At 46.7% G+C, this 22,291-nt stretch overlaps 1 protein-coding gene across 1 annotated transcript in view; it reads right to left on the bottom strand.

Annotated features, from left to right (window-relative positions):
• Positions 1 to 12,418: 12,418 nt before the first annotated feature.
• LOC138569705 (uncharacterized) overlaps positions 12,419 to 22,291 on the bottom strand; it is a 49,712-nt gene continuing 39,839 nt past the window's right edge. Inside the window, exon 2 of the mRNA XM_069647926.1 lies at positions 12,419 to 13,446. Coding sequence (XP_069504027.1) covers positions 12,638 to 13,446 — 809 coding nt within the window. The 3' untranslated portion in view covers positions 12,419 to 12,637. The remainder of the gene's footprint in view (positions 13,447 to 22,291) is intronic.

Raw genomic sequence — 22,291 nt, 5'->3', positions numbered from 1 at the left:
TGGGGGGCAACATGGTGGACCTGAACGGTGCTATAGTGGGTGCTAGTTGGACACAGCCTTGGAGAAGGACAACGCAGCATGCCTCTCGCCCACCAACTCCCTCCCTCTGGGGACCCCAGGCGCCCGGACCACAGAACACACCACGCAGGAGGATCAAGGCCCGGACACATCCCAGTGTCAGCTGAGATAGGGGGTCCTGAACAGCAAGGCAGGGAGAGGCGACTCTTCATTGCAAAACACCCAATGACAGGTGCAAAGGGGAGGAAAACACAGCGGAAACCCTTGCACTAACCAACCCCTAAGGCAAATCCTTTGCAAGAGTGCTGGGCAAAATCAGAAGGGACCCTCCTTGGTCAGGACTCCATATTGGACGCAGCGGAGGATCCCTTAGTACGCCACAGCACGATATGGCTGCCTCCAAGGAAGATATGGAGCGATGTTTTCAGGACTTCCAGGAGAAACTCTTCACCTTATTGCAATCGTAATTCAACTAATTTACTAGCAAATTCAGGTCGGAACTGACAGCGATGAGGAAAGATGTATCCTCCCTCAGAGGAAAGGGTTGATATAAATGAAAAAGCACTACAGGACCTGGCCCTTGACTCGTCTAAATCAGAGGAATTACTGGAGAACGTAGCCAGGACAACGCATAACATTGAACTGCCATGTGAGGAGTAAGCAAATCGATCGCAAAGGTCCAACATCTGCATCAGAAAACATCTCGAAACAATATACGACGCAGATCTGAAAGCTCAAATGACAAATATATTTAGAGACCTTCTCAATGTGGAAGCCGAGGTGGAGATTCCAATTGAAAGATCCATAGGGTTGGTCCCTTAAGCAAAGGCCAAGGGTGCATGCCCTAGAGACACTCTGGCTGCATGCACGTGCTAGCCGCAAAGATAATTTATCCTGCGGGCAGCAATAAAGGCCACGCCAATCTCTTTCAATGGCAGCACAATTCAGCTCTTCCAGGATCTGTCCCAACTGACATTACAGAAGTGTAAGGACATGCGTGGGCTGTTAGAGCAACTATCGGCAAAAACATCCCATATATGTGGAACCTTTGGTTCTACTGGGAAGGTAAACAACACAGGGTGACAACAAAAAGGAGGGGTTCGGATCACGCAGATCAAACTTGATGAACGCCTGGTACAACCATGTCTCACACCTATGCGCCCTGAGGGCCTCGCTCTTGGGAATCAACCACCAAAGAACTTACTTGCAGGAGAAGCAGGTGAGGGTCCCAGGCCCACCTACCTCTGCATAATCCATCTGCCAAGGACAATCCTGCAACGACATGACCCAGTAGGCATCGGCCAATCAAACCGAGCTGTCCATTTTAACGCACAATAGAACAGAGGTACGATTAGAGCTAATCTTGGAATCTACCTATAATTAGTATAGGGGTTTTAGGATACCCTGCATTTGTCCTTGGTTGTTTTGGTAGGCTATCTCCGAGGACCAAGTCTGAGGTTGGATTAGCAAGGGTGGCCTACACCAGGATGAAGCGGCCAGGGGGGTTAAAGCTAAAGCTAAAGCTAATGGAGGGTGGAAGTTGGGAGCGGGGGGAGAGGACAGGGGGTTGGGGTGTTATAACTGCTGGGGGAAGTGGGGAGTAGACGTGGGACACTTTCAAGGTACTATTAAGATTGCACATTGCTAGGATATCCCTTAGAATGCATATCATAAAGCCGACTTTCCTTCCAGTGCCTGACACTTCGTTTAAATACCCTCATCAAAAGGAGAAAATTAGATCGCCTCCTGTCCACATACCAACCGGACCTGATTGCGCTTCAGGCGACTCACATCAGGACACAAGATAGACATAGACTAAAACTCAGTCAATACCCTAAGATTGTGCAGGCTAATGCTAAGGAGAAAAAAGCAGGAGTACTTCTCGCACTTAAAACTGGCATGCAGGTGACGATTTTGAAGACTGACGCAGACAAGGAGGGTCGTTACATTTTCCTTCTCCTTCGGCTAGGCTTGTTTAATCTTACGGTGGCATCGGTCTATGCCCCGAACTCGTGCCAAGAGGGGTTCCTGAAAATGGTAATTTCAAATTTTGAATATTTTAGCGTAGGCACCATAATTTAGCTGTAAGACTTAAATATTGCATGGGATCCCTCAAAGGACTGTAATTCTAAAACCAAATATGCCCAACCAGCAGCATCAAGCACCATCAATGCAAGATTTGCACAGCTTACACTCAGATGTCTGGATGTCCCTACAGTGCGACGAAAACGCATATACTCACTATTCACATGTTCATAAATTGTACTCTAGGATAGACTATAGCTGGGCCTCGGCCATGATAAAATGGTCAATCACAGAAATGGTTTACGGGACAAAGACTTTCGCAAACACATAATATTCACTGGCGCTGTGCGGGTCCACACTGTCAGTGAGGCTTTCACACACTCATGCCCTTGACACCTCTTTACTTCATAGTACAGTAACAGACTTTTGCAAACACAGTAGCTTGCTCATTGCATCTCTCGCCATATGCTTGTCCTCGCTTGCAACATTGTATTCCATTCGCGCCTCGTGCCTTCCACAAACCGGGCTCCCATCTGCTTGGAACTCACCGGCTGTGTTTCTCTTTATCACTTGATGCGTGACGAGGTCAGGAACTTCTCTTCTGCCTCTCTGAAACCCCCGGGCTTCCTCGCACACCCAGAGGAATGAGCACCTGTACCAGGCTTTCTCTTTGGAGTTTTTTTCCTTGAGCGGCCCCCTTCTGGCTCCTTGGAGACACGGCTACCTCGCCACGCTTTCTGCAGCTTTTTCCACCTCTCAGGCCCTTAGCATCTCGGCGCTTCATTCTCCGCTGACAGATTCCGGCCTAACTAGGCGACCCAGTTCCCTGCCTGCTTGACCTCCAACTCGTGTTCCTTCTCGGGCTCCAACTCGCTCACTGTGTAACTCTATGCCCCACCTCTTATACTCTAGGTAGCCGTCAATGTATTTCAGGAGTGTGTGATTATGACCGAGTATCTGACGCTGTCTGGCCTCATTACTGGGACAGGACCATTACATATTATTAGGGGTAATCTTCCTAATCTCAGTCTTGCTCTTCCTCGTCTCAGTAGTTGGGCTGAAACAGAAAGGTGGGGATTTATTGGAGTTGTAGTATCCAATAAAAGTAAAGGGAATATGGGGCAAACAATTGTCAGGAAATGGGGGATACCATTGTAGAGGAGCAAGTAGATGCACTCTCACTAATCAGGGCCCGCTCAACCCCACTCTACTGTAATGACAAACAAGGAGCCACAATTGGAAACCCATGGTCCATATCACGTCAACTATATGAGAAACAATATGCACTGAGGCAGCCATTAAGAAGCTACCAAGAAGGATGCCCCTTGCTGAGTTGTCGAAAGACAGCCATGAACAAAATGGTGTGCGACATGGATTTATGTTAAACGAAGTCTAATTAAAAAAAAAAGAATGTCCATAAGAAGATATATGAACCTATGTTGAAACCATATGAAAATATTTAAGAATGACAATGTAATTGGAATACTAAGAGAAACATGTACTCCATGATGCAGCATTTACGAATACAAAGAAGAATGAAATGTTCATTGGTCAATAATTGTAAATACGCTGAAATGCAAGGTAAAAAGTATACATTGAAGCTTGTTTATGAGAAGGTATATAGTTAACGTTTAGGACAACCATTAGAACAAGATGGACGATGGCTCATGTCAATCAACCCAGTTAACTCAAAATACGAGCCCAGGATCTTAAATGTGGAGAGACGAGGAGGAGCCGTTTAATGGTCTTGCAACACGTGACGAAGAGCTTGCAAACAAGGGCTATTCATTATGCCTGGAGCGAAAATAGTGGTGTACCTACACTCCCTCGAATATCCATAGACAATGCAGACTGGCAAGGTCAACCTTCAAACAAAAGACACTGACATGAGGCCTACAGATGAGAGAAGGTGGCCTAACTGGGAAACAAGTGGAGAGTTGACGCATCTCCAAGCACCTGGGTTTTGTTTCTATGTACATGCTGCTAGCAAGTCGAATGTCAAAGGTTGGATTTGGGTTGCCAACTAATTAGAATAGCCTGACATGCATTTTTACATACACTGCTGCAAAGTATTATCCTGCTGTCACATTTTCTGCTAATATGAGAGCCTTTTAGAAGTAGCTCACCAATGAGAAACTAATACACACATTTTCTATAAATAGAAATGATCCCTTAATCCAATCCCACCCCTTGATAGGATTTTGCCACATAGGACGATGCATCGAGGATTAAATAAGCTAAAAACAAATGATAAAACAATGTGATTTTGCATGAGTCAAACTGATGAGTGTTTATTCTCCCTGCTTTACTTCTTGAGATTAAAGCAGTATTTTACTATCTCCTTTGAGTCAATCCTATTATTGTGTCAGAAGTATTTTATTGGTAATTCCATCTAGCACAAACAATGCTTCAAGGTTCTAGAGCACATTTGGTAGCAGAGGATGGTTCTGGTCTAATCAACCTAGAAGTCAGACCTAAGTTCCCAGACGCTCAACAGCACCTACCATAAGCCTGATGAGTGCGGAGTTCCCTGCGATGAGCACTGTGCTAAACCAAAAATCACATGACCAATATATATGGTCGATAGGTACCCCTTTGAATAAGTTTCTGTTCGGTCCCTGCAGGTGCCCCACGGGCAAAAGGTGAACTGGTTGATTATGGGAGAGTCGATGCCGGGGAACTCGAGCTGAGCACCAGACGTAAGTAGACCATCATAGTTGGTAAAAGCATATGGGGGAGAAATTGTAATTTTGTTATGTTGTAAAGAAGAGGCATAGAGAGTAACTGGATTTTTGGGGGTTATGTAAAGAAGAGAGATAAAGATACCTCGAATTCACAGGCTAAAGAGAGATGGAAAGGGCAAACACTATCGTTCCATATCAGAACGTTAAAGATTCGTACTGGCAGAGCCAGGTAGAAGAGCGAGTGTCAAACTCCCAGAGGGGGTAAATAAAAAGAGAGGAGAATACATCCACTAAGACATAAGTAAAGTGGAATATATATTTGAAGTACACATATATAAAAGGGTGAAGTATAATATAAAAGATATTTGTTTAAAACAAACAGCAAAAACAAAGAATAGCGCAAGGTAAATAAATATATAATTATTTATTTCCCTTACACTTTTTGACAAAAGATAGATGCGATCAAAAAGCTAGAATTAAATGAAACCAGAATAGAAGTAAAGAAGACAGTCTAAAGATATTAAAAAACCAAGAACGATATAAAAATAATTAACAGAAAGTGTAAATGTAGGAGTTAGACCTGGACTATGGGTGCCAATTGACAGTGCCTGCTCAAAAATATTTAAATGATATATTTAATTAATTTGCAAATGAGCGAAAAAGTAAAGTAAGTATTGACAGCCTGAATCTGCTTGTCGTAATGGAGGAAACACCTCTCACACATCTATGCAGGACATTGCCAAGCTATACAGCTAATATTAGGCAGTACCATTCTGAATGGATTAAGGGCAGAACCAATAAAAAATTCATGCCCTGGCTCTAACACTTACCTCTGGTGCCCTGCAGGAGGGCCTGGTCCGTCTGTCGGCGTGTAGTACTGGCCTCAATCCTTGTATGTAGCTCACTCCAAAATACTCCCTCCCCTCTGCACACTGTAGGTTAATTGCCCATCGAACAGAAAGTTGAGTGATTTAGTTTGGTATAGTTGTTGAGGGATTCTTGACCTGCTGGAATAGTTTTTGGGCCCCTCGGGTCGGATCTAAGAACAGGGAGATAGTGGCATTCAACAAATGGGCAACCACCACTCTTATTCCCCTAACTCCCTAAAGCTTCACTGCATATACTGGCTGCCACCACTGATTCCTGCTCACCTCTTGCCACTCTGTAAATGCAGTCTCTCCCAGTTTCCTCACTGGATGCAGTGGCCCAGCCCAGCTGCAGCAGACCTGTTGCCTTGGAAGAGTGTCTCTATGTTGCAGCTAGAATCCGTGCTTTTGAATGTCCGTGCGCAGCTACTTGCTTGGTTTGTCCAAGTACGTGTAATAGTTTGGATACGTGCTTCACTTGCTACGTCCCTTTAATGTCAATAAATAACGTAGTCTGTGCTTACTTTCAGGTCTGGAGGAGATCTACAGCTGCAATGGCGCAAGTACTTGAGTGTTTGTAGCAAGGTGTCTCTTTCTTGATGTTCCGGCACGGTTCAGTGAGGCGGATCAAGTTAAGTATTATTGCAGTGGGAAGGGCGGAGATGAAGAGGTGCCCTCCGGTTTAATTCTTTCCCCTTTTTGTCTTTCAGGAGCTGCGAGCGTGAAGCTGCGTGGAACTCTGGGTTTCTGTGCGGACGCAGGAGCCGAGGAGCTGCCAGATGGACACTGTAGCGGCCGAGATAGCTATTCAGGACTCAGGATGCAATAAGAGGATGAGCTGTTTACTTACATGGGGAGCCGGATCTACTGCACGTGGGTTCCAGGGTCGAGGAAGGCAAGCGTTACGCTGCCTTCTACACAGCCAGAGTGAATGCTAAGCGTTGGGTGTGGCCCAGGGCGAGGCTTATATAGCCCTGGGCTACACCCAGCACCACTAGATCACCAAGGATGCTGCAGTTACGCAGCCTGAGGGCCATCTTGCATTCCATCGGTGACCTGTCCCGGGGTACATTTTGAAAGGGGCATTCAATGGGGGGCTGTTCCTGCGCCAATCAGCTACCCTTCTTGTCCCGGCACTACTTGTATTGCATGATACTTGTTTTACCAGGGGTCAACACTGGCCTTCAGGAGGTTCTTTGTGAAATATAGTATTACGAAACCCGAGACATATTTTCATGCCACGTATAAGGGAAAGAAGCTAAATAAGAGATTGGCAGTATTAGAGCTTTGGAAAATGTACCAGAATGAGAAAGAAGGTACAGTCTATAAGGTGTGGATGCTTATCAGCATAAAGGCGAAGATGTAACGCTGTCTGCTCTTCTTTCCCCTTCTGAGAAGCAAGATGTATAGAATAAAGAGGAGGGATTTTACCCTTTAAAAGAATTGAAAGAAGCAGCAGGGTTTGTTAATCCACCATATGAACCCCCCTGCCTATAGTAGTGAAGAAACAAGAAGAGAGGAAAAGTAGAGATCGCAAATATATACAGACACGCAATGAAAGTAAACAGCGTGATGTGAAAAAGGATACACAGAATATACAGATAGAGCTAGAAGAAGAGGCAGAGAAACAAAGAAGTGTGACAGATATAGCTAAGTGTACGACAATCGTGCAGAATGAATGGACGGCAGGACATATTGCTAAAATTAGACGACAAAAGGTATTGGTGGAGTTCAAGAAAGAGCGGAAAGGGAAGAACAAGACAAAAATGCAAAAGAAGGAAGAAGAGAGGCTATATGAACAAGAGAGACAGGAATGTAAATGAAGTGAAGAAAGCATGAGGTGAAAAGAGAAGGAGAAGTTAGAAGAAGAGAAACGAGAAGAAGTAGAAGCCCAAAGATTGAAAGCATGCAGGCTACAAAGAAGGCGAGAGGAAGAAGAATGAAAGGAAATAAGGAGAAGGGAGCAAGAAATGAACAGAAGTAGGGGATTTAAGGATGATTAGATTGAATATGTATGCCGTAGCAGCTTGACACTCTTGGAAACACAAGAGCGAACTAAAGAAGAGAGAGGGTCACAGCTGTCTCGTGAAGTGTGACGAGGACCATTAGATATGCCAACGTGGAGAGAAGACACAGAGAGCATAGGACATGAATGGGGAGACTATATAGACAAATCAGGGATAAGGAAGGATGTAGAACTCAAGAGGGTGAACAAGGAGCATTCTTTAGAGAAATAGCGGGACGTTTAAATGACATCAGAGAACTATATCCTTAAGTAAAGGAATAATCGTGGAGATCTGCGCTAGTTAGTTTATCATTCTCAAACTTTAATCACAGACTTTAACAAGGTGCCCCTCCTAATGACACGTGTTTCGGCAGGTGGCCTTTTTCAAATCAGGGCAAGTTCTCTATAGTCACATTATAAATGGTCATATACATATAAATTTTAAAGTAAACATATATTATGTAGTCATCATGTGAAATGGAAGTTGAGATTTCTTTCATGAATAACATGTAGACAACCAAAATATTAAAAAACAAATATAATAAGACCGACATTGAGGGTTGGTGTAGGGGAGGATTGTTATGGGTTGTGAAAAGTAGGTGGGCGGGGGAAATGGGAGAAAAATCAGAAGGATATCATATCAGTTAATGTATTGATTATTCTATTGCATTTACTAATTACGTTTGACATTGTATTCTGGGTCAGATCCCTATAATAAGTAAGAGATCAGTTGCTTGGTGCTGTCCATGTGCTCAAAAAGCATTTGTTTTCCCAATATTATACTTCTTGATTAAATAAGTCCTTAGTCCCCTTTATCTTTGAGGTGACTCATGCAAGTTAATCTCATATTGTGTTTGTATTCCTAATCTGTACTAAGTATTAATGCTGCTTGCTCTCTTGCACGTAAGATGCCCGGAGTTGCCTTTCAACAAGTTTGGACATAACCCACAATATCTGTGTAAATTCAGATTTCATTCATCCAAAATGACAGTTTCATTAATATTCACCATTCACATTCCTAATGTGTTACAAATCAGAAATTGTTAAAGTACTCATAATGTTAAATTGTGGATGAGAAACCGCTCAACAACTGCTCAACTAGCCTGACATATTGTTTCTTGAACTTTTCTTTTGCATACATTGTTGTCCCACACCATTTGTATTTAGAAGTAAGGATTGCCAATAGGTTTTATTTATTATTATTATTTTGACAGACTCCATTATCACTGCGTTAGTATTATTTGATGGTCGTATCTTGCTCCCATCCTTAGATTTAGGGTTAGATTGGTGTTCAATCTACCCACTGAAGTTCACCCTTGAACTGTGATCACTCGTGCCGGTCTTTTCTGTTTGATACCATGCCTTCCTTAAAGAAAGCATGACAAAGGATCATGGTTTTCAGTTTCCATTATTAGAGAAAGGAGGGGGTCGACCACAATATATACCAATATAACCATGGCCCACGGTGGATAAGGATAATTTAAAATGCACACTGACAAGTTTGACGTCCGGTGCGGGAAAATGGATAAAGGAATTGGAGAAAAGGACCTCAGGAATGATGTTAGCTATAAAAGGCCTATTATCAGTCATTCTAGCAGAGAGATCTGATGACATTTGGAAAAGAGCAGGGCATCCAAAAGTAACTGGGCAAAACATAAAGCATGATGGGGCGCCATTCAATAACTGTAGAGCAGACCTATGGCGAGAACTTAGAGTACAATACCCAGATACATTGGATATTGGAGTGATAGTGACTAGGAAAATGAGAGATGATGAAGCCCCCATTTAGTCAGGATAGATGGAGTGAGGAAACGCATGAACCCTGGGACAAAACGGTTGCATTATTTGACCGTATATTATGTCAGGAACTGCCAGTGCAGGCAGATAAATTAGGAGGTGGGAATGGAAGCAAAACCATGCCCGTAGATACAATTGGCAATTGTGCCTTATTGCAGAGTACTAAAAGAGAAAGATAAGAAGAAAGTTGAGGGTAGAAAGCAAGAAGAGGCGAAGTTGGTGCACAAAGAATGATTAAAGTTTGCCATAGATGGAGCAGTGTTGTCAAGTAATGAGGGAATCACAGCACAAGACATGCAGGTCCCACAGCAAAATCATGTAGTCCGTGTCCAAGATCAGAACAGATATAATTATATGCCCAGTGTGAGGAAGGCATGGTATTGCAAGTAGAGAATGACACAATATAAACAGTTTTGAAAACCTTTATTTTTGGTATGGGGAATGGGAAAACTCCTATCTGTCCCTAAACCTAAGATGGGAGCTTGCTCTACCATCTAAAGAAAAAATGAAAACAGTCCTGGTAAGTTGTAGTATAACATTTACATCAGTTAAACAAATAAACCTAATGCCTGCCCTCTCTCTAATACATTAATGTGTATAGGTAAATGTGCTTTTTAAAGGAAAATCAATGTGGAACCAAAATGTCACGTATATGTATGGCTAGGTCTCCCCTTCCCCACATTATATGGCACATGGGTGGAAGGTGGAACATCAGCACTTGGACACACCCCATCTGGTGAACACTTCAGCAGCTGGTTCTGTCTTTCAAAGTCTCTTGGTAATCCCTACAGTGAGCTTCATTACAAGTAGGCTGGTCCGGATTTAATGGTGCCGGTAAAACCATACCAGCACCATTTACCGGACTACCTCATTCCAACCCGCAATCCCAGAAACACCATCACCGCAAAGCAACCCCCGCGGTGTCAACGCACTCGGTAGCTCTGTGTGCGGAAACAGCAAGTCTACTAGGCGGCGAGACCCCAGTCACCGGCAATACGCAACACTGCTCTCATTGTGAGTGGCACGGACACGGAAACACCGCCACAAAAGTGGTGGAAACACCATGAACATCACAGCGGTATCGCCGCCACCGCGGACATGGCGTTAAACAGTGGCAGGTGAGCTGAATCAGGCCCCAGGTGTCAAAAATGAGGGCAGCTGCACCTCATAGGGCACTGGGAGCCTACAAAAGGGCCACACCCACACCTAGGCCACCTTCCAGCACAACCATGCTGTCAGCGGCTGTAGCACCATTTGGGCTAGGGAACCTACAAGCAGCAGTGCACATCATGGCAGCAGTGTGGCAAAGGAGGAGGAGGCGCAGGTGGCAAATCTTAAAGCCCATGCCCATCCCAAACATAAACGTGCAGTAGGCACCACCACGCAGGCAGCCACAAATACCCCGCAACAGGGCCTCACCCTTGAACCTGACCCCAGCTAAAATCCACACACCATACAGGCTTGACCGGGCTTCAATCATATCCATCATCACCCTGATTGAAGAGGACATCAGTAGCCGCATTGGCATCCGGAGTGCAATACCACCTCTGATGAAGGTAGTCTTGGTACTGCATTTCCTCTGAACTGGGACATATCAGCACACTGTTGGGGAGCTGCACGGGCTGTCGCAACCATGTTTTTCCAGAATACTGGTCCAGGTACTGGATGCGCTGGTGCGCCATGCGTCAGAGTACATTTCCCTACCCCGTACCCCTGCCCCGGTCATTGCCACCAAGTTGCAAGCATGCCCAATTGCATAGGTGCTACAGGCTGCACGCACATGGAGTTGACAATTGGACATGTAATTGAGGCGGTGTACCGCAATCGGAAGCAATTCCACTCGCTGAATGCCCGATGGTCTGTGATACTGGACAAGTGATCACCCATTGATCCATGTTCTTGCAGAATTCCACATTGCCATGCTACATGGAACACTATGCGGGACAAAGCACATGGCTATTGGGGCAGTACAACTGCCAATGCATGACCCCTGTGTATTGGAGGGGGGTATTGAAGGGCCACAGTGTCCCAGGCATTGGGGTGAGTACAACTGCCAAAGCATGACCCTTGTGTATTGGGGGGTATTGAAGGGCCACAGTGTCCCAGGCATAGGGGTGAATACAGTTGCCAATGCATGACCCCTGCTCAATGTAATGGACAAGCACCAGATTCCACACAGTTCAATGCGTAGAATATTAAATTGCCACAGCGCCCAAGTACATGACCTGCCCAACTCCATGCAGACCCTAGCCATGTGGTGGTACTACATACAATGTCGACATGTGGAGGGGAGTCCCTCCCCCACCCAATGTACCTGTGCCTCCTCCATGCACACTATGTGCGCTCCCCGTGCAGTGTACATTGCTCACATCTGTACAGTGACCTGTGTCAGCCTGATTCAGGTCTGGCCACCACATTTGAACCCATGGGGCAACATGTCGTTGCCCAATATCAATCCACGAATGCTACCATCACTGACCCCTGCAGATGAATCACACAGACAGTAATGCCACAAACCCTAACATGTGCCCTTGCTTACACTCCCATGCAGGTGATCTCCCATGCAGGTGATGCTAGATATGCAGTCACACCATGGCTGATGATGCCCATACGAAGGCTAAGGAACAGGCAGGAAGAGGCCTACAACAGGGCACACATACGCACACGTTGCATGATAGAAGGTGCCTTTGGACTACTGAAGGTCAGATTCTGCTGCGTGAGCCGGTCTGGTGGCTCATTGCTCTACAGCCCAGTGAAGATAGGGAAAATAGTAATAGCATATGCAATGCTGCACAATCTGTGCATTCGCAGGAACATTCCACTGCCCCCAGACATCGAGGCGAAGATGGTGATGGGATGGGTGCACTGCCAGCCCGGGGTGCCATTGATGGACAACAGGCACATGCAGCACTCATCCACAATTATTTTTGATACACTTCTCATGCACATTCAGTACTTCATGTGGTGGCACAACATTAAATGGATTTTAGACACAAGAAATCAAGATTGTCCACTCGTCATTTGCTTCTTCACAACAGTGTTTTTACAAGTATACAGGGATGATGGGAATTGGATAGGAATAAAGTACACACGTGCCCCTCCACCCCCACAACCCCAACGTACCCACCCACCAACCAGGCCCCAACTGACTTACCCCACTAAGGACCACCCCTTCCTCCCCAACGTAAAACCAACCACGACCCCATCACAACAGTCTGGATGACAGTTCAGCAATGCACTGTCTATTTCCGTCCACACTTGTGGGCGTACATGTCCTTTCGATATGGCCCCGACAGGCGTGAAGACCTCCTCCGGGGACTACTGGCCACCGAACTGGAGGGTGTGCTGCTGGCAGGTGGCACTGCCGGGTTTGCAGGTGGCACATTACCCAGGAATGCCTGTTGGGCAACAAGCATAGTCTCAGCAACATTTGACATGATATTATTGCCCTCCCTGACACTCTGTGAAAGGACCATGGTGGCTGTTGCAAATCGCCCAATTGCACGTGATAGCCGGCGCACTGAGGTGGCACTGCTCTCCTGTTGGAGTCTAGCCTCCTCACGTTGCAGCCTCGGCTCCTGGAGTTGTTGCTCCACAAGCTGCGTTAGGTTTGCCTGGTGCTCCTCAATGCGCAGGAGGCGGGCGCTGAGTTCCATGAGTGAAGGTGTGTGGGAGTGGTATGGCCTGTGGGGTCCCTTGAGGCTGAATATGGGCACCTGCTGGGGAGTTAGGTTGCCCCCGTCATCCACATTGTCAGGTGCATCCGCGCCCTGTTCCCCCGGTGCACTATCGACGCTGGCTGCGTCATTGTCACTTACAGGTGGTTGCACACTGATGGGTGTGACGGAAGTGGCAGCAGGTGTGTCCTCATTTGCCACGTGCTGCTCTTTGGGTGCAGCGGGGATGGATTTGACCATAGCCATCATCGGCGTGGCAGGTGGTTGTGTGCCAGAGGTGGAGGCAGTGGCATTCCTGGATGACTGTGTACGACGGCCACGTGCAGTCACCCTTGTCGCCGACTGTTGTGTCAAGTCACTGTCGGATGATGTGCCTGTGGGGGAAAATGTAGAGCATGCTGTTAGTTGTGTGGCAGGATGTGAATGGGGCTATCACATGCAACGCACTCCTCATACTCGGTCCACTTGCATGCACATACATTTGATGGGTGATGCACTCGGGTGTGTGGCTCATAGGCTTGCATACAGTTGCACGTTGTCTGCCTGTCCTGGTGGAGTTGTCACATGGCCGTGTTGCATGTGTTGTGGGACATTTAGGATGTGTTGTGTGCCTCTAGGCCCTGGCAGGGGGGAGGGAGGGTTGTGGGACATTGGTAGATGTGTTGTGTGCCTCTAGGCCCTGGCTGGGGGTGGGAGGAGGGGGTGGGTTGTGGGACAATGGTGGATGTGTTGTGTGCCTCTAGGCCCTGGTTGGCGAGGGGGGAGGGAATTCCGTCATTCACACTAATAGCAGGTGTGCCGGCTCCGACCTCTGCTCCGCCTACTCCCTCGATCCCCCCGAGATGCATTACACTGCTGCACTTCTCCTCCCAGGTCTGCAGCTTCAGGGGTGAAGCAGGTCCTCCTCCTGTGCTGGTGCTGTGCTGCGATTAGGTTGTGTACACGCAGGCGCAGATTGTCCCAGCACTTGTGGCAGTCTTTGACAGTGCACACTGTCACGCCGACTGCTGTGCACTTCTGTGCTGCGGCTGCCCAAATTTCCTTTTGCCGCTGCTGGGTGCTATGCGTTGGATCGGCGCTGAAGAGCAGTGGCGCATGGTCAACAATGTGCTCAACCAGCACTGTTAGTTCAGCCTCGCTGAAGCAGGGTTTGCGCTGCCGTGTGGCTGGTATGCTGGATGCCATCTCCTTGCTTCTCTGGATCAAGTCACTGTAGGTGTAGGTGTAGGCCCAGTGGTTGCTGCGGATGGCAGTGGATTGTGTTTTATATAATTGCACCACTCTCTTTCCGGTTTTCGTGATCTGTGTTTCCGGGTCCGGTATTTACGTTTCCTAGACCGCGGGGGCATATACGGATGTACTGCTGCCATGTTGCACGGTGAATCCATCTCCCTGGGTGTTTGCGTAACAGCGGTGACACCGATTCCACAATGGTCTGGTGCGTGCGACCGACAACCCGTAATCGACCCTTATTACCGCATGCTTGCGGTCACGGAAACGGTGTCACCGCCTTCACGGAAACAACGGATTACGGACCGGCCTTGTAATGAGGCCCAATGTCTCTCAATAGTTCAGCAATGGCTCACCTCGCTCGGGCTCAAGCCTCTCCTTCTCAAAACCAAAGTTCAACAATAGGTCCCCTCACTCTGGCTCAAGCCAACAAGGTCTTTCTTCATCACTCACTTTCTCAGGGTTCCCTTCCCCTATGGTTTTGCTAGCACCTCGTCAAGAATTCCCTTGGTCGGGCTCGAGTCTTCCTTTTAACACATCAAAGTTCGTAGAACATTTCACAGAAACCTTTGACTGGGCTTTCATCCTCCGCCTGACCACTCGGTTACTCTGTATCCTTATCTATTCTTTTCATATCTGTTGTCTTGCGTTTTATTTTCATTACGTGCAGCCTTCAGCTTCTGACAATTGTTGCAAGCAGTCCACGACACAAACCGGTCTTTCATCCTCTCACTTGACTTACCGATTGCGAAGGGAGGCTTGCTACTTTCAAAGCTTTACAACTGAAGTCAAGGCCGTAGCCCTCTCAATCTACTGGTACCTCCACAACTGCGCCTTTCACACGGGAGGGCAGCTGTTAACCTTGTGGCACGGGAAACAATATCCGCTTTCTAACTGGGATGGCTCTCATAACCTCCTTGGCCTCTTTGAGTTCTCGCATTCTGGCAAATAAGGGGCTTTTGCTTGCAGCCTTTCTCCCTTGGTGCTTTGACCGCTCACTTTCCTTCGCCTGGTCAGCCACCTCTCTGGACGAGCCGCTCCTTTGTGCCCTTTTCCTCGCTCAATAGGTACAGTTCACACTTCCACAGGTCTCTGTCGGCTGGGTCTCGGACCCGTCTTCCACTTTAGTTCAGTATTCAGAGTAGGCCTCCCTCAGCCGGGCTCAGCCATTTTGCTCAAAAGTTCATAGATCTCACTCAGCCAGCTTGGAACGGTCTAGGCCTCCCTCAGCCGGGGTCAGGCCTTGTTTAGGCCTCCCTCAGCAGATTTTGGGCCTTTAACTCAGTTTCTCAAAAGAAATAGTTTTGGACTTCCGGTCCCAGAATCTGTCTCTATTTTGCTCCTACTTCGCTCACTCCCCAAAACGGCATTCTTGCGTTTTAGGAGCAACAGGCTCACAAGGAGATGTTTACCTAGGGTCAGGTTCTTACTACCTGCCCCCCAGAGGCCTGGGCTCCCCAATTTCTCCTGGGGGAGGAGTTCTGATGTGGTTGCCGCCAGGCAACCCCAGTTGCCCCTGGGTTTGGTTTCCTGGAGGCACAGCTTCTAATCCACACTGCAGCCTCCCCTGCACACTCAGGCTCAGTGTCTGAGTAGTTGGCCTTCTCTAGGCCTTCCAGGTTCCTTCCAGCTCCACCGGTCTCTGTCTGGCTTCTCTGCACCCTTCTGCATCCCTAGCTCGCTCAGAGTGTGTCTCAGTGCCACACCTTTTATAATGGTGGGGAGGGGTAATAAGAGCCAGGTGTGAGCAATTGTCCAGCCCTGCCGGACTCTGCCTGACCTTGTTAATGGGACAAGATGGAGATCGCCCATACAAACTCATGGTGTATTGGTCCCTATGGGTAATCTCCATCACTCTTGTCTGCCTCTTGCTCGCCGAAAACATCAGTGGGAGGAATTTTGGGAATTGTAGCTGGCAGGAAGGAATATATCAAAATCATGGGGGTTCTTATCAGGGTGAATATACAAAGGTGGTTTTATTTTCCTTTTGTGTTTTCTTGTTGTTATAGAAGTATACTGGGGTTTCATGGGATTTGATTGACAGTATTCCATGATGGCTGAGGGGGTGTTGGGTAGGGAAATGTCGCAAAGGGGGGTATGCTGTGTCTCGCCCAGGGGCGTTCCTCCCATAATCTCCAAGGGTCCCCCTTCCCAGGTGATTCTCCCTCGCTTGTCCACCCCCAGGGTTGGGGTCCAAGAGCGATGGCCTTTGCCTGGTCACCTGAGTCAGGGATCCCGGAAACAGCTTGGAAGAAACACCTCAGGTTTCTAACACAGAGGGAATGGGCCTCGAGGAGGAGGAGGATGAGGAGGATTTCAAAGCCCTCAAGGAAGGGGAGGATTTAATGGTGTACAGTCATTAATATGTTGGAATTTTGGAAAATTAGGGCACATGGCTAGAGTATGTAGAAGTAGAGCAGCCATACCACAGCAGAATTGGCAAGCTTCAAGGGGGGGGGGGGGTGGAATATGCTCCACAATATAACAGATTCGCAAGGATATTATGCCCAGAATCACACGCAGAATCAGGCATATGCGCCACGAACACAGCAATTTCAGCAACCACCAATGCAGACACAAGTGTCACAACTGAAGCTATTCCAACAAGGACCAATGTAAACGCAATCATTACAGGGGCAGCAACAGCAAGCAACTATGCAAATGCAATAGGCACCCACTCAACAGATACAATGGGGGTCATTACGACCCTGGCGTTAAGGGTTTAACGGCGCTGTAAAAGGTGTTGGCGCCGTTAAACCCTTAACGCCCGATTACGAGGTCCCTTTGCGGGACCCGACCATAACGGCTGGTTTTACCAACCGTTAAAGTAGGGTCCCGCAAAGGGACCTCGGTGCTAATTACGGTACCGCAATTTGCGGTACCGTACTTAGCGCCTTCCCCAGTCCTATTGAGCCCTATGGGGCGAAAATGGGAATGGGGAAGGGCCATGGTGAAATGGGGAAATACCGCCCCGCCAACCTTGGAATGGGGCGGTATTTTCCCATTCCACCATGGCGGACTCGTTACAACACCGGCACCAACCATGGTGCTAATAGCGCCATGGTTTAGCGCCGGGGCTGTAATGAGGGCCAATATATTCCTATGCAACAGACAGGTGCATCACAATGGCAAATAGAACCAGGAGCTACACAGGTAGTCAAGCCTAAACTAGTGAGTGTGACTGTGGTGGGAGGAAATCCTTCTACAGGCACAGGGATGAATTTATACCCACAATAGAACAGTCCACAGGACGACCTGATGTATTCAGTACTATCTGTAACACCAGACCCCAAAGAGGAACCAAAGTTTAAGGTGACAATATGAGGCAAGAAGTACTCATTTCTTGGGCACGCTGGACCAACATGTTCATGTGTCCGTGCGGGAATATTTTCAATGTTAGGCATTGCCTTGAATGTGCAGGGATTTACTGGAGCGACGACATTAGTTCCATTTACAGACAAATTACCTATTTTTATAGGGCAACACAACATGTCTATGCCATTGCTATAGTCTAAACAGACACCAGTGGATATATTAGGATGTGATTTAATGACAAACTTAACATGACAATGGGCCTCATTCCGAGTCCGGCGGTAACCCTGCCGGTGCTACCAGCAGGTTGCCGCCGAAATCGGTATAATTTTCTGGCTCATTCCGAGTCCGGCGGCCAGGAAGTCAGGCGCCAGTAAATTGTTAATCCCCATAACCATAGAGTCCTGTGGGACTCTATGAGAGTGGGGACACAGGAGCACCGGCACCGTTAGCAAAGTTGCCAGTGCTTCCGTGACGGGTCTGCTTACTGTGGCCGCTGCACCCGGCACAGCAGCTCCGGCAGGCAGACACGTAGTTTGTACACTTGTTTCCGGACAGGCAAACTTGTAATGAGGCCCAACATCTTTTACTGACAAAGGCATAGTGTGTTCGACTCCAGGGATGAATTATATAAACATGAGGGAATGTATACTAGCCTTTGCAGGAAATAAAGCTTTAAGGGGAGTTCCCCTAGATGAAGAAGTGTTTTTGTATGGGGTGCACATTTTCTTATAATGGTTACCTAAATTGGCAGGTAAAATAATAAGAATGCCCGATAGATTTTTGTTCAGGCCAGAAATACCCATGGATGATGAGGAAGGGCAAGTTATTCCTTTGGAATTAGAAGCAACAGTGGTAAGAGAAGAAAGGGTGATCTTTCATGGGACAGACGATGAGGGAATAGGATGGAGAACAGTGCTAGCCCTCAATGAAGGATATAGACTGACAGATTTGATAGATGAGGAACTATTTAGGGATGACTATTCAGATGAGGAGTCAGTATTCTTTATAAGTCTCACTTATTGGATTCAAGTTGAGAGCATAGAGGTACCACAGAGAATGGCTTTGGTATAAACAAAGCTATCATTTTTTCAGAAAGACATGGAAAAAGTGGCACGTATCTTATGGACCACAAGTCCATATGATGTGGGCTTACTGAAAGGAGTAGGAGCAGTGACAATTAAGCTTAAACGAGGAGCTATTTTGCCCCATGCAAAACAGTATCCGATATCCAGAAAAGCGGATGAGGGCATATTCGAAACCATATCCGCAATAATTAAACAAGGTATTCTGGTACCATCAGAAATCAAAGGGGGAGGGGGGATTGTGCAGATGTATCTATGACCTTCGCCCTTTAAACCATATAGTTGAGGCAGAGTTTCCTTTAGTTCCAAATCCTGCGACAATATTGTGCAAAATCCTGTCAACAGCCAGGTATTTTACTGTTGTTGAAAAATGTATTTTACTCAATTCCCCTACACGAAGAATCACAGGATTTGACTTCCTTTTCATATAGAACAATTTGCCTGAAATATACTAGATTACCTCGGGGGTACTGTGAGCCCCCTTCTCTTTTTAATAGAGTGATTCAGATGGACTTAGGAAATGTTGAGCTCGAAAGCACCATCATTCAATACGTGGATGAAATTTTCGCGTAAAGCGAGACAGAAAAAATAGCTCCCGTCCCAACCAGGTGAGTGGCACATGCCAGAGACCCTCCGGAGGCCTTCTTCGGAAATCTAAGGTGCACCCAGGCCCCGCGTGCATGGCGCTCCAAGGCCCCCTCTGTGATCCTCCATTTCTCCACCCGCATCCCTCCCGCCTCCCGGACCGCCCATCAACCCACGATTGGCTGTCTTGGTTGCTCAAGTGGTTCTTAACCAGCCTTCCCAGGGGAGGGGGGGGGGCTAAGGGCCCAAAGGCAAAGGGCGGCTCCAACAGAGGCGGCTCCTGAAAGTGTTAGCAGGTGTCCGCAGGGGAAGCCAGTGGCCAGCCATCGAAAAGCAGCGACTAGCACAGTAGGTCCAGCCTGGGGGCAAGGGGTGGGAAAATAACTTGCACTGTTAGATAGCTGTGCCCAGTACTGTACTCAATTTGCATTGTTGGGTGTTTGCCTCTCCCCCATTATACAGGACTCTCAAATCTAGCAGCGTTTAGTATTGCACTGTTAGGTCGCTGTGTCTAACATTGTACTCAATTTGCATTCTTAGGTGTAGGCCTCTCTCCCACCATACAGGACGCTGAACTCTAGCTGCGTTTAGTCTTGTACTCAATTTGCTCTGTCAGGTATAAGCCTCTCTCCCACTATACAGGACTCACAAATCTAGCTGTGTTTAGTCTTGCACACACATTATATTATTAGTTAGCTGGGTTTAGCCTTGTACACAAATTTGCACTGCTAGGTCACTGTGTTTAGTCTTGTACACAAAATTGCATTGTTGGTGGTTTGCCTCTCTTCCACTATAAAGGACTCTCGAATTTAGCTGTGTTTATCCTTGTAGTCAGGTGTAGGCCTTCCTCCCACTATAACTTGTGACTCTGAAATCTAGCTGTGATTAGTAACGCACCCATTTGATCTGTTAGGGTAGGCCTCTCTCCCACTATACAACTATCTTGAGTCTAGCTGAGCCTTATTTCAAACCGTATTGTCTGGCGGGTAAATTGAATTGTTGTCTGTAGGACATTCCCTCCCTATACAGGACTCTCAAATCTAGCTGTGCCCCATTTCATTCTTAGCTATAGGACTCTCTCCCGGGATAAAGTGTTTATTGGCGGATTGCTGTGGAGTGATACTGTGATTAATGGGTCGCACCCTATTTGATGATACAGTGATTGTCGCATATGCTCTTTAGGACAATTTCGTAGTTACCAGCTATACCCTTCTTCACACCACTCAATTTGTTTACTGCAGTGAACCTTTCCAGGGAGACCCACATTAGGGACAGCCACTGTATTAACCCAACGATATAACCCTAGGAAACCTCCCCTACCTTATTGAAGACAACGACTGAACAAGCCAACAATATCACCTGACAAGACCACCAGCAGACTGAGCCCAAAAACGTGTACTGGACAATCCCCCTACACCCAGTACAATACCAAAAGACAGCCAGACCAAAGCAAAACCTACTCTGCGTCAACAAGCAGAAATAAAAGTTCAACAAATCACTCAAACTCAAAATGCAGTGCAAAAGAACTGGGCCAAAGGATAGACAAAGAGAAAAAAAAGAACAAACTCAACTGAACACCACCGAAGACTCACAACTGCAGAACACAATCCCACAGACAGGAACAACAACAGAACCAACGCTGGGAGAAGAGAGAAATCACTCTACCTAACTCCATTCCTCACAAATAACCAGTCACCAGCCGAGCCAATCCAATGTACGAATCAACAACAGAACACAATCACACAGAAGAACAGACAAGAACACACAACGCTAGAAATAACAAGAACAGAATCGACGTACTAACACCTTACATCACCAAAATGATAAGAACTTCCACTCCACAGCCACAAAACTTTGAAGAAGAACCTGATGAAAACAAAAACCCAAGATTGAACCTAGAAGAACTATTCGACGACACAGACACAACTGTAGCAACACCTCAACCCGAGACCGACCTGGAAGAAAATTGCAACACCACTCAGGAAACAAGGCCAACAATAAAACACAAACCAAACCACACCTTTAAAATCCACTGCAACCTAATAAACGCAAGATCCATGTCAAAACACTCAACAGAGATCTTTCACCTTCTCTGCGACAATGGCATTGACATCCTATTCATCACAGAAACATGACTAGATGACAACTACAAAATCACACTCCAAAGATGCCTCCCGACGAACTTCAAATGCCTTCAGGTAAACAGGAAAAATTAAAAAAGGAGGAGGCCTCGCAATAGCATTCAAAGAACACCTGAAAATAAAAACAGACAAACCTCTCAACATCATCAACTGAGAAACCATGGTCATACACCCATCAGCGAATCCAAAAACTAACATCACATTCATTCTGGACACCGACATACGATGCAACCTTCGTCTTCATAGACAACTTCATAGAAGCCATCACCAACAAGCACCATCACCAACAAGCACGATCAAGCACGATCATTTAATAATCCTGGGGGACTTAACATCTGGTTCGAAGAAAAACACGCCAACTCCCAAAACTCACTAATTGGGCAGCTAACAACCATGAAAACTACAGCAGTTGGTCAAAGGGGCAACACACTCGGCAGGACACACACTTGACCCAAACTTTGCCAGAAAAAATAAACTCATCACCACAGCACTGCCGATACAAATACTGTGTAGCAACCATCTCATCATCCCATTCGTGATCACACTTCAAGTCTGAAACATACTTGATTACCAAAGGGGTACTGTGAGTCCCCTTCTCTTTTTAATAGAATGCTTCAGATGGACTTAGGAAATGCTGAGCTCAAAAGCGCCATAATTCAATACGTGGATGAAATTTTAGTGTAAAGTGAGACAGAAAGGAGATGCAGAGAAGACTCTGTTAAACTTATGACGATACTCGCAGCAAAGAAGGGTACAGAGTAGACAAAGAAAAATTACAGTATTGTCAAAAAGAAGTGTTATACATAGGACAGTTAATCTCGCATGAAGGGAAAAGAGGGACACCTGAAAGATCCGAAGCCATTATG

This window comes from Ambystoma mexicanum, chromosome 1p (assembly GCF_040938575.1).
Source record: "Ambystoma mexicanum isolate Mex_15411 chromosome 1p, UKY_AmexF1_1, whole genome shotgun sequence".
NCBI lineage: Eukaryota > Metazoa > Chordata > Amphibia > Caudata > Ambystomatidae > Ambystoma > Ambystoma mexicanum.
The sequence above is the reverse complement of the archived record's forward strand: the minus strand, read 5'-3'. Positions and strand labels throughout refer to the sequence as shown.